General features: G+C 38.5%; 1 protein-coding gene across 2 annotated transcripts in view; it reads left to right on the top strand.

Moving 5' to 3' along the window:
* The window catches only part of LOC124604998 (coatomer subunit gamma), a 117,375-nt gene extending 105,410 nt beyond the window's left edge, over positions 1–11,965 (top strand). For both annotated transcript variants that reach the window (XM_047136526.1, XM_047136527.1), the window contains exons 15-16: positions 10,400–10,640; positions 11,681–11,965. In XM_047136526.1, coding sequence (XP_046992482.1) covers positions 10,400–10,640; positions 11,681–11,811 — 372 coding nt within the window. In that variant the 3' untranslated portion in view covers positions 11,812–11,965. The remainder of the gene's footprint in view (positions 1–10,399; positions 10,641–11,680) is intronic.
* The last annotated feature ends 2,035 nt before the right edge of the window (positions 11,966–14,000 follow it).

Genomic DNA, 14,000 nt, shown 5'->3' with positions numbered 1-14,000 from the left:
AAGGGAACTTGCTGTTCCAACAGGACAATGCACGTCCGCATGTATCCCGTGCCACCCAACGTGCTCTAGAAGGTGTAAGTCAACTACCCTGGCCAGCAAGATGTCCGGATCTGTCCCCCATTGAGCATGTTTGGGACTGGATGAAGCGTCGTCTCTCGCGGTCTGCACGTCCAGCACGAACGCTGGTCCAACTGAGGCGCCAGGTGGAAATGGCATGGCAAGCCGTTCCACAGGACTACATCCAGCATCTCTACGATCGTCTCCATGGGAGAATAGCAGCCTGCATTGCTGCGAAAGGTGGATATACACTGTACTAGTGCCGACATTGTGCATGCTCTGTTGCCTGTGTCTATGTGCCTGTGGTTCTGTCAGTGTGATCATGTGATGTATCTGACCCCAGGAATGTGTCAATAAAGTTTCCCCTTCCTGGGACAATGAATTCACGGTGTTCTTATTTCAATTTCCAGGAGTGTATTTACTAATCAGAGCTCTGTTTGAAAAATGAGCCTTTTTGCATGTAAATTAAAAATATGGTACAAATCTACCTCTGGACGGGAAAAAAGGGGGACGCACCCCTCCTACAAAGGGGAACTTTTCTGTTTCTTATCATTGAACTCCATTTGCTGATTTTCTTACTAATTTGCCTGGGGTAGATGCAGTTGTCATCCAAAAGCTGTACAGAATTTCCCTTAGTTTCAATCAAATTATTTCCTGAACAAATATATGTGAAATAAATTTTGTATTTCCAAAATATTCTTTTTGTAAGATACCCACTATTAAAACTTTATTTGTCCTGGCCAGTAAATACAATCCTCAGCCATTTACCACTAACATTACTCAATTTGTTGTCTTCAACTGCACGGTCTTCATCAGTAAACTCTGAATCATCTATTTCAAAATCTGTTTCCAGTTTAGTCACTCTTCATTAATCAAAACTGTCGTTTCTCTGTTTCCAGTGTCACGAATCTCCAGTTGCAAATTTACTGACCCAGCTGAATGGATGACTCATAAGTTGACTTTAAGTAACTTTACACAACACCATTGAAATAGATTTCCTAGTTTATGCACATTTCTTTTCACTGTCCTTTTTGAAGAGGATCAGCTTTTATATCAAACTTCACATTGTAATAATACACATCAGTAAACTCACAGAGACTATGGTGGGTTGAAATTACACGAACAAGTGGCAATATTGCAGTGTCCATACTCAGTAGCTGTTCAGTATGGGTGACTGTATATCAGGGTAGTGCAGCACAGAATGTTTTTGTGCTATTGACTGAATGTTGAGATGACATGGTTATAGCTTAGTGATCACTGACTGCGTGAGTGCCCCCAGAAATTAATACAAGAGGGGGCAAGACTCAGAAAGTGCTATTTTCATTATAGTTGATTAGCTAAGTTTGATAATGTGTTGTTCCCCAAGAAATAAATTTGACAGGAAGTTCTCCATTCAATATTTTATAAAGCTAGATTACTGTTACACCTTAAAGGTAACCATATTTCAGCAGTATATCCTAACTACTTCATTTCATATTATTAATAGTGGTTAGTTTGAGCAACTCTTAACATCCTAGGTCTGTACCAAAATAGTCCCTGTCTCCCTTTTTTGGTATGGTATTGTGTGGCCATGGCAACTGGACTACAGAACTCATAACTCTATTGCTAGATGTCACAGTGTTCAAGAACTGTTTATTTTAAGAAGGTCCAAACACCTTAATCTGGCGTTCCCCAAGATAGTGTTAAAGGATATTTGCTGTTCCTTATCTATATAAATGACTTGGGAGTCAATCTGAACAGCTGTCATAGGTTGTTTGCGGATGACACTGTCATTTATCGACTAGTAAAGTCATAAGAAGATCAAAACAAATTGCAAAATGATTTAGAAAAGAAATCTGTATGGCGCAAAATTTGGCAATTGACCCAAAATAACAAAAAGTGTGAAGTCATCCATATGAATGCATGAAGGAATCTGTTAAACTTCAGTTACACAATAAATGAGTCAAATCTAAAGACCTTACATTCAACTAAATGCTTAGGAATTACAATTGCGAACAACTTAAATAGGAACGAACACATAGAAAATGTTGTGGGGAAGGTTAACCAAAGACTGAATTTTATTGGCAGCACACTTAGAAAATGTAACAGACCTGCTAGAGAAACTGCCTACGCTATGCTTGTCCGTCCTGTTTTAGAATACTGTTGCACGGTGTGGGATCCTTAGCAGATAGGATTGACAGAGTACATCAAGAAAGTTCAGAGGAGGGCAGCATGTTTTGTATTGTCGTGAAATAGGAGAGAGAGTGTCACTGAAGTGATACAGTATTTGGGTTGGAAGTCATTAAAACAAATGTGTTCGTCATCGTGGCGGAATGTCTCATGAAATTTCAATCACCAACTTTCTCCTTCGGATGCTAACATATTTTGTTGATGTTGACATATAAAGGGAGAAATGATTACCATAATAATAAAGGGAAATCAGACCTCGCACAGAAGGATAAAGGTGTTCATTTTTTCCGTGACTTTACGAGATTGGAATAATAGAGAATTATTGTGAAGGTGGTTCGATAAACACTCTGCCAGGCACTTAAATGTGATTTGCAGAGTATCCACGTAGATGTAGATATTGACCTTGATGTTTCACCATTTTTTCCCTCTTTTACAGTGCACAAATTGCCATTTTTTCTGCACTTGGGCCCACAGGTGTTCACGTGAATACACATAAGGTGAAGCATGACATTGTTCCACATACTCTACTACATTTGCTCTAGCTAGTAAAGCATGATGCAGTCTCAACAAGCCTTAATGGGTCAAATGTGAAACTTGCTGTCGACATTAAGATATGCAGCAGGCAATGGGGCTGTTCTTGTGTATATTAGGGCGGGTGTCGAGCAGGTGTACTGCAGCCGCGTTTTTAATGTGGTGCGTGTTCCAGCAGTCCATTTTTTGGACAGTGGTGAACCGGTAGAGACAGGAAAAAATCATTTATTTTATGGCCTAATTTGGTGTTATTTTTTGCCAAATTCAGTATAATTTTTTGCAAATATGATGATTTTGCCAAATTTGGTGTTAGTTTTTTCCAATGTTGCTACATATTCTGCTAAACTCGATAATTTTTTTTCTTAATCTGGTTTATTTTTTCCCTATTTCAGTGATACTTTTTTCTACTTTTCCATGTTATTTTTTTCGTATTTTGGTGTTATTTTCCCCAATGTTTGTACTGTTTTTTTTGCCAGTTGTGTTGTTTTTATCAAATTTGATATTTTTCATTGAATCCGGTTTATTTTTTGCCAGTTTCAGTGCTCTTCACCAAATTCAGTGGATTTTTCAATAAAATTCAGTTTTATTTTTTGCTGCTGTCATTGCCAAATTTGATTTGATTTTTTATTAAATTCAAGGTTATTTTTTGCCAATTTTTGTGGTTTTTGGAAATATTGGCGGTTTTTTTAGAAATATTGGCAGTTTTTTCAGTAATATAAACTATCATGTTACTCTTGTAAAACTTCAAATTTTTTGAAGCAGAAAAACAGGGCTAGAATATTGTGGCACTACATTTCAAAAGGATTACATTCTAATGTTCAAACATTCTCTGTCTGATCAGCCTGGTTTAGGTTTTATGTGGCTTCCCCAAATCAATTCAGGCAAATATTGAAACATTTCCTTTAACAAGTTCATGGTTAATCACCTGCCCTCCCCTATTTAAGCACATGTATATATATTTGTGAAATATTCTGTCATTTCTTGGAGGAATATACGCATATTAACAACTTGAATACACATTATTAATGTTCCACAATAATATCTATTTAATAGGTGGTTATGAACTGGCTTTTGGCTTCTGAGGCCATTGTAAGATAACTTGATACTAAACAGATAGTCCACACAAATTCAGTGACATATAGCTGTACAGAGATATGTGACATTTATGACTATATCAATAGAAAAAAATAAGTATATCATACCTAAACAGACTCTCAACAAATAAATCTTATACTATATTCAAATATTAAAACCATATCAATAGATAAGCCACATATGTTGTACAAGTGAGAGTAATGGCGCAGGCTACTATGTCACATCGACAGATTGGTGAATGTGTTGAATAAAAGAAGGTTGTATACATTGAAGAATCCCGGAGATACTAAAAGGTATCAGATAGATTATATAATGGTAAGACAGAGATTTAGGAACCCGGTTTTAAATTGTAAGACATTTCCAGGGGCAGATGTGGACTCTGACCACAATCTATTGGTTATGAACTGCAGATTAAAATTGAAGAAACTGCAAAAAGGTGGGGATTTAAGGAGATGGGACCTGGATAAACTGAAAGAACCAGAGGTTGTACAGAGTTTCAGGGAGAGCATAAGGGAACAATTGACAGGAATGGGGGAAAGAAATACAGTAGAAGAAGAATGGGTAGCTTTGAGGAATGAAATAGTGAAGGCAGCAGTGGATCAAGTAGGTAAAAGACGAGGGTTGGTAGAAATCCTTGGGTAACAGAAGAAATATTGAATTTAATTGATGAAAGGAGAAAATATAAAAATGCACTAAATGAAGCAGGCAAAAAGGAATACAAACGTCTCAAAAATGAGATCGACAGGAAGTGCAAAATGGCTAAGCAGGGATGGCTAGAGGACAAATGTAAGGATGTACAGGCTTATCTCACTAGGGGTAAGATAGATACTGCCTACATGAAAATTAAAGAGACCTTTGGCGAAATGAGAACCACTTGCATGAATATCAAGAGCTCAGATGGAAACCCAGTTCTAAGCAAAGAAGGAAAAGTAGAAAGGTGGAAGGAGTATATAGAGGGTCTATACAGGGGCAATGTTCTTGAGGACAATATTATGGAAATTGAAGAGGATGTAGATGAAGATGAAATGGGAGATATGATACTGCGTAAGAGTTTGACAGAGCACTGAAAGACCTGAGTCGAAACAAGGCCCCGGGAGTAGACAACATTCCATTAGAACTACTGACAGCCTTGGGAGAGCCAGCCCTGACAAAACTCTACCATCTGGTGTGCAAGATGTATGAGACAGGCGAAATACCCTCAGATGTCAAGAAGAATATAATAATTCCAATCCCAAAGAAAGCAGGTGTTGACAGATGTGAAAATTACCGAACTATCAGTTTAATAAGTCGCAGCTGCAAAATACTAACGCGAATTCTTTACAGACGAGTGGAAAAACTGGTAGAAGCCGACATCGGGGAAGATCAGTTTGGATTCCGTAGAAATGTTAGAACACGTGAGGCAATACTGACCTTACGACTTATCTTAGAAGAAAGATTAAGGAAAGGCAAACCTATGTTTCTAGCACTTGTAGACTTAGGGAAAGCTTTTGACAATGTTGACTGGAATACTCTCTTCCAAATTCTAAAGGTGGCAGGGGTAAAATACAGGGAACAAAAGGCTATTTACAATTTGTACAGAAACCAGATAGCAGTTATAAGAGTCGAGGGGCATGAAAGGGAAGCAGTGGTTGGGAAGGGAGTGAGACAGAGTTGTAGCCTATCCCCGATGTTATTCAATCTGTATATTGAGCAAGCAGTAAAGGAAACAAAAGAAAAATTCTGAGTAGGTATTAAAATCCATGGAAAAGAAATAAAAACTTTGAGGTTCGCCGATGACATTGTAATTCTGTCAGAGACAGCAAAAGACTTGGAAGAACAGTTGAACGGAATGGACAGGCTCTTGAAAGGAGGGTATAAGATGAACATCAACAAAAGCAAAACGAGGATAATGGAATGTAGTTGAATTAAGTCGGGTGATGCTGAGGGAATTAGATTAGGAAATGAGACACTTAACGTAGTAAAGGAGTTTTGCTATTTGGGGCGCAAAATAACTGATGATGGTCGAAGTAGAGAAGATATAAAATGTAGACTGGCAATGGCAAGGAAATCGTTTCTGAAGAAGAGAAATTTGTTAACATGGAGTATAAATTTGTGTCAGAAAGTCGTTTCTGAAAGTATTTGTATGGATTGTAGCCATGTATGGAAGTGAAACATGGACGATAAATAGTTCGGACAGGAGGAGAATAGAAGCTTTCAAAATGTGGTGCTACAGAAGAATGCTGAAGATTAGATGGGTAGATCACATAACTAATGAGGAGGTATTGAATAGAATTGGGGAGAAGAGGAGTTTGAGGCACAGCTTGACGAGAAGAAGGGACCGGTTGGTAGGACATGTTCTGAGGCATCAAGGGTCCACAAATTTAGCATTGGAGGGCAGCGTGGAGGGTAAAAATCGTAGAGGGAGACCAAGAGATGAATACACTAAGGAGATTCAGAAGGATGTAGGTTGCAGTAGGTACTGGGAGATGAAGAAACTTGCAGAGGATAGGGTAGCATGGAGAGCTGCATCAAACCAGTCTCAGGACTGAAGACTACAACAACAACAACAACAACAACAACAAGAAACTGAAAAAGGGGTTGGAGGGGGGGGGGGGGGGAGAGAATTCTGTGTAATGTTGATGTGGAACAGCTATAACAAGCTTATTATCTAGTGGTGAGGGAAATAACTGGCTGCTGTTACTTTAGTAAGGGTAGGTAATATAACAATATTTGGTCGTTAAGGGCCAGGTCAGTGTTCTTTGATTGATGTTTATTAATGGCCGGACTTTTGAATTACGTTAGTTTTCTGCCTTCAGTTCCTCTACGGAGAACATCACATTCCACATCGTATGAATGACATTCTTTCAGAGCATGTTTAGCAAAGGTGGAAGGGAACATACTCCAGCTTTTGGTTCTAGGAATACTGTTGTCCACCTTCTGTTCAACTGTAAAGGTAAGATTCCACCTTCAGAATTTATAGAATTTCCTGCAACCTGTGTGGCAAGTTATATGTAGGTCAGCCAGGTAGCACTATAACTACTAGATTGACTGATTATGAAAGATGCTGGGAACTGAAAAAGAAAGATTACACCTTTGCTGAATATGCTCTGAATGAATGTCATTCATATGATGTGAAACATGTTCGCGATAGAGGAACTAATAGCAGAAAACTAACATTTGACACTCTGGTCATTAATAAACACCAATCAAAGAATCCTGACCTGGCCCTTAATGACTGAATGCAGTTCACATTACTCAACCTTACTAAGGTATCAGCAGACAGTTATTGTTTCTCTCACCATTGGATAATAGGCTTGTTGTAACCGTTCCGCACCCACATTACATAGACTTCTTTCTCCTCCTCCTCCTCCTCCTTTTTTGGCCTGTTCATCACATTGACAGGTTGTCCATACGACTTGTAGCCTGTTCTGTTATTCACCTGTACAACATATTTGGCTTATACATTCATACAGCTTTAACTTTTGAATTTACTGTAATATCAGATTTATTTGTTCAGAGCCTCTTTAGGTATTACATTGCGCTTGTGTTTTGTATCGATATAGTTATAAAATTTTGCACATCATTGTAAAGTTATGAATTATCGCTGGAGTTGTGTGGGCTATCTGATTACTAAGAAGCTGAAAGCTGGTTCATAATGAATTATTAAATAAATATTATTGTGGAATATTAATACTGAGCGTTCAAGTTATTAACATGTGTATATATATTTATATGTCTAAAAACACAGATGATGTGACTTACCGAACGAAAGTGCTGGCAGGTCGATAGACAAGCACAAACATACACACAAAATTCAAGCTTTCGCAACAAACTGTTGCCTCATCAGGAAAGAGGGAAGGAGAGGGAAAGACGAAAGGATGTGGGTTTTAAGGGAGAGGGCAAGGAGTCATTCCAATCCCAGGAGTGGAAAGACTTACCTTAGGGGGGAAAAAAGGAAAAAAGGACAGGTATACACTCGCGCGCACACACACACACACATATCCATCCGCACATACACAGACACTTTCGTTCGGTAAGTCACATTATCTGTGTTTTTAGATATATTTTTCCCATGTGGAATGTTTCCCTCTATTATATTCAATCATATATTTATATGTCTACGTATGTGACATATGTTCTTCTTTATATTACCTTGACAAATTGTATTATATGTAAATTGAAGGTGGAAAGGGATTGTAGAATCCTCCTTAGACAAATAAATTACTAATACTAGCAATAAGGTTTGATCGAAGACTGAGACAAGATCCAATGAAGAGCAGCATTTTTCATTGCTTCATCTGTTAGTTGGCATGAAAACATTATGGAGACACTCGACAAACTCTAGTGGCAGATGCTACGAGGGACATGTTGGGCATCGTGGAGAGGTTTGTTCTTGAAATTATGAAAGAGTATGTTCTGGGAAAAGTCTGTCAAAAATTACTTCCTCCCACATACAACTCCTAAAATGACAACAATGAGAAAATTCGAGAAATTACAGGTAATGTGGAGGTTCACCACGAATCAATTTTCCCTTGCACTATTTGTGAATGGAACAGGGAATGGTGGGATTCTGTAATGGTGCCAGAAGTACCTTCTGCCACACAGTCAGATGGTTTGCGGAGAATAGATGCAGATGTAGAGCTGGTGGCATAATGACTAAGCCACTAGACTGCTTCATAAGAGAAACTGGGTTCAAACCCTGTCTGGACAATAAATCTAGGTTTACCAAAGTTTCTGCGAATTAAGGCAACAGCTAAGATGTCTGCTTTGAAGATGTCACACCCATTTTGCTACTCTTTCGTCGTGTCAGTCTTTGAGCCTTTAACTAATAACTTCATGGTAAGAGAGACATTAAAATCTAATCTTCCTTTCCCAGTTTTTATTATTTCTGGTGGTTTTTTCTTTTAGAACAAAATCCGTAATATTTTGGGTATTTGTTGAGTTTCTGATATAAGTTGAGAATTATAAAATTGTCTTATTTATGTTATTTAACTTACTGCATTGAAATACAAATACCCTTAGGCTTCAAGAAGAATAAATAATTCCAATCCCAAAGAAAGCAGGTGTCGACAGGTGTGAAAATTACCAACCTATCAGTTTAATAAGTCATGGCTGCAAAATACTAACACGAATTCTTTACAGAAAAATGGAAAAACTGGTACAAGCCAACCTTGGGGAATATCAGTTTGGATTCCGTAGAAATCTTGGAACATGCTAAGCAATACTCACCCTACAACTTACCTTATAAAATAGATTAAGGAAAGGCAAACCTACGTTTCTAGCATTTGTACATTTGTAGAAAGCTTTTGACAACATTGAGTGGAATACTCTCTTTCAAATGCTGAAAGTGGCAGGGATAAAATACAGGGATTGAAAGGCTATTTACAATTTGTACGGAAACCAGATGGCAGGTATAAAGAGTCGAGGGACATGAAAGGGAAGCAGTGGCTGGGAAGGGAGTGAGACAGGGTTGTAGCCTATCCCCACTGTTATTCAATCTGTATATTGAGCAAGCAGTAAAGAAAACAAAAGAAAAATTTGGAGTATGAATTAAAATTCATGGAGAAGGAATGAAAACTGAGGTTTGCCAATGACATTGTAATTCTCCCAGAGACAGCAAAGGACCTGGAAGAGCTGTTAAACGGAATGGACAGTGTCTTGAAAGGAGGGTATAAGATGAACATCAACAAAAGCAAAACGAGGATAATGGAATGTAATCGGATTAAATTGGGTGATGCTGCGGGAATTAGATTAGGAAATGAGACACTTAAAGTAGTAAAGGAGTTTTGCTATTTGGGGAGCAAAATAACTGATAATGGTCGAAGTAGAGAGGATATAAAATGTAGACTGGCAATGGCAAGGAAAATGTTTCTCAAGAAGAGAAATTTGTTAACATCGAGTATAGATTTAAGTGTCAGGAAGTTGTTTCTGAAAGTATTTTTATGCAGTGTAGCTATGTATGCAAGTGAAGCATGGACGATAAATAGTTTAGACAAGAAGAGAATAGAAGCTTTCAAAATATGGTGCTGCAGAAGAATGCTGAAGAGTAGAGGGGTAGATCACATAACTAGGAGGAGGTATTGAATAGAATTGGAGAGAAGAGAAATTTCTGGCACAACTTGACTAGAAGAAGGGATCAGCTGGTAGGGCATATTCTGAGGCATCAAGGGATCACCAATTTAGTATTGGAGGGAAGCATGGAGGGTAAAAATCATATAGGGGGACCAAGAGACGAATACACTAAGCAGATTCAGGATGTAGGTTGCAGTAGTTGCTCGGAGATGAAGAAGCTTGCACAGGATAGAGTAGCATGGAAAGCTGCTTGAAACCAGTCTCTGGACTGAAGACCACAACCTGAATATTGAAATACTCATTCACTTTTTCATAATAAGACAGGAATCTAAAACGTTGACTGCCAAGGGGCTGTGGCGCGGGCACAGCAAGTGGGTCTGCTTACGCTGCCACTGGTCTCATGGCAGTCAACTTGTTAAATAAATTTGTTGTTCATAGGTAGAATAACTGAGTTATTTTATTTTCTCAATTCTCATTCTTGCAATTGTGTTTGCAGTTGGAGGATGTTGAAGTAACTCTCAGTGACCAAATCCAGAAGGTTAGCAAAGTAAATTTTGGTGCTTCGTGGGATGAAGCAGCAGAAGCATATTGTGAAATGGAGGATATTTATGCACTATCAAGCATGAATACACTGGAAGAGGCTGTAAAATCCATTATCAACTTCCTTGGCATGCAGCCAGCTGAGAGGTCAGACAGAGTACCTGAAGGAAAGTCGGCACACACATTGTTTCTGGCAGGTAAAGTGTGTAGTGTACAGTAGCACATACATCTCTAATTTTTATGAGTTTAGCATAATTATTTCTTGCATGTTGAATATGAAAATTTATGGCATGAAGATATCAGGAACAAAAGCAAAATAAGAATGGGAGTGCCTGAGGAAATTGAATAGAGAATGTATTTGTAAGTTTTTTTTTCCTAAACTTTCAGCTCTTGATAAAACTGGTAGAACAATATGTAATTTAATTTTAGGAATCTCATTCAACAACCCATTTAAGATAGATGAGAAAAATCTATCCTGGCTTCGTATCAATTGTAGAAAGCTGCGGACGAAGCAGCAAGCTGCAGTGGGGGCTTAAACAACTTGCAAGCAAATCAAACCAGACTAAAATTAATTTAAAAAAAGTAAAACCAGAACCACAGTCCACTGAAGAATAAAGAGGTAGAATCTATCTTGGATGGCAGAGCAACAGATCAGATTATTCTTTCAGAAATTATGATTAAGAATAGGTGATAAAACCTAACAGCTACAGGAAGAGTTCTTCAAAAAAAAATTTGGCATTTTTAAATTCTAGTCTGCAATCATGGAAATGCTACGAGTCTCGAATTACAAGAACTCAGGAAATGGGTGTTTAACATAGTATAAAGTTTCTTTTTAAATAAAGTGAGATGGCAACTAAAGAACTATGCAAGAAAATTTAAGCTGGTTTTAATTATTGCCAAAACACAGTATTATTTAAATAAGATTCTGTTTTATATAAGATCAACTAGTGGCCTGAAGTCATTGGGATGAAAGGCGTTGAAAAGAAGGTGTAAGATTTAGAATTATTTGGCATCAAAAGCAGTTTTTTAAGTGCTAATGTGATTGATATAGAAAGGACAAGTTTCAGTGAGAAAGAAAAGTGTAAGCGACACCATTCTTGAAGAATTCCCTTTGTTGAATTAAGAAACTTGGATTCCATCTTCAGCCTTACGTGCCAGTGAATGTATACATTTGTTTTCATACCAGTAGTATTTTTACTCATATAACCAACTTGAATCCTTTCTATTTCCTGTACAGGGGTGTTTCGCGGAGGTCATGATATGCTGGTCCGAGCGAAATTAGCACTTGCTGAAGGTGTCACAATGCAGCTGACAGTAAGATCAACTAGTGAAGATGTAGCAGAACTAGTGACTTCATTAGTAGGATAATAGTGTTGCTGTGTGTGTATGTATGTTATTTTATAGTATATTAAATATTTATACATAGTATTTACATATATTATGCGGCAATATTTCCAACATTACTGTGATTTGTGATATATTCCAATTCACTATGGAAAATAAAAGTTAACTTTTTTAGAAATTAAATTTTTCATTCATTGTGAGTGTATTATCCATTCACATTTTCCTTCTCTGTTGGTTCCGTGCTCTTCATATGACAGATGCCAGAGGGGTTTTGACATTCATCTGGATACTGAGCCATGCAGGTGTTCCAGGAAATGAACTTGCTGACCAATTAGCCAAAGAAGCTACCACAGGAGTCAAAATTGAACTCAGAGTAATGGGCACAGGCTGAGAACAGCCCTAAAATTGCAACTGTGGGATCAAAATTTGAAACCTGTGATATGGAATGGCAGGTCAGCACAATCCTCAACAAGTAGAGGACAATTAAGGGAACCACCAAGGCATGGTATACTTCTGTCCAAGCCTCTCAAAAGCCATTGTATTCTGACAGCTACATATCTGCCACACCAGACTTAACCACAAGTTCCTTTTACATCAAGAAAACTGTATCAGTGCAGTTGCACTAACCATCCCATGGTAGCCCATATTCTCACAATGTGTGCCTTGTTGGCTGAAGAGAGACAAAAGCCATCAACCTGCATGCCTCCCTACCCCAGATAATTAGGGACATTGGGATAGCAGTTAACAAAGTCTGGTTTCCTGAGGGGAAACCAGATTTTATAACAAAATATAATACACCTCAACATTTGGTGTCAAGGGTATATGTGGAGCGGCATGTGCCCCAGTTTGCCTCAAGCTACCGTCCGCCTCTGCATTGTCAGGCATTTTAAAATCTTTACATATGTATTTTATTCATCCAGCGCTTTAGCCTAATTAGCTCTCTACTCTGAGTGGTCTTCATTTCTCATGCCATTTTACACTGTAGTGACAAGTCGTGGGGTAGTGATATGCACGATAAAGGTGGTGGTAGTATTACATACACAAGATATTAAAGGGCAGTGCATTGGCAGAGCAGTCATTTGTACTCGGGTGATTCACATAAAAAGGTTTCAGACGTGACTATGGCCACACGAAGGGAATTAACAGACTCTGAATGCCAACTGTTATTTGGCGCTAGATGCATGGGACATTCCATTTCGGAAATGGTTTAGGAATTCAATATTGCGACATCCACAGTGGTCAAGAGTGTACTGTGAACACTAAATTTCAGGCATTACTTCTCACTATGGACAATGCAGTGGCCAGTAGCCTTTACTAAACAACCAAGAGCAGCGGCATTTGTCAGTGTCAACGGAGAAGCAACACTGTGTGAAATAACGTTGGAAATCAGCATGGGATGTACAAAAAATGTGTGTGTTAGGACTGAGTGGTGGAATTTGGTGTTAATGGGCTGTTGCAGCAGATGACACGAATGCTTCAGCTAACTGCATGACATCAGCTGCAGTAACTCTACTGGGCTCATGAGCATATCGGTTTAACCCTAGATGACTGGAAAACTGTGTCATGGTCAGATGAATCACAGTTTCATTTGGTAAGAGCTGATGGTAGGGTCAGAGTGTGGCCTCAGACCCCTTGAAGCCATGTACGCAAGCTGCCACAAAGGTATTGTGCAAATTGCTGGTGGCTCCTTAATGGTGTGGGCTGTGTTTACATGAACGGACTGGATCGTGGTTATGTTCGGCTATTTGCAGCCATTAATGGACTTCATATTCCCAAATGACAGTGGAATTTTATGGATGACAATGCGTCACCAGGCCACCGTTGTACATGAATGATTTGAAGCACATGCTGGACATTGCGAGTGAATGATTTGGCCACACAGATCATCTTACATGAATCCTATAGAACATTTATGGGACATAATTAAGAGGTCAGTTCATGCAAAAACTCCTTCATGTGCAACACTTTAGTATTTATGGATGGCTTTAGATGCAGCATGGCTCAGTATTTCTGTAGGGACTTCTAACAACTTAGAGTTGCTGTGCTACGCCAGGCAAAAAGTGGTCTGATGTGATATTATGAGGCATCTCATGACTTTTGTCACCTCAGTGTAATCATTCTGACTCTGGTGACCCTTCATGGGGTATCCTTCAGTGAACAATTGTAGTTTTTAGCTGCCTCAGTTTTGTCTCATTTCTAATTATCTATTTTAA

The sequence above is a fragment of the Schistocerca americana genome, chromosome 1 (genome assembly GCF_021461395.2).
Source record: "Schistocerca americana isolate TAMUIC-IGC-003095 chromosome 1, iqSchAmer2.1, whole genome shotgun sequence".
In the NCBI taxonomy this organism is placed as follows: Eukaryota; Metazoa; Arthropoda; class Insecta; order Orthoptera; family Acrididae; genus Schistocerca; species Schistocerca americana.
Note: the sequence above shows the minus strand (reverse complement) of the source record. Positions and strands in the feature narration are given on the sequence as shown.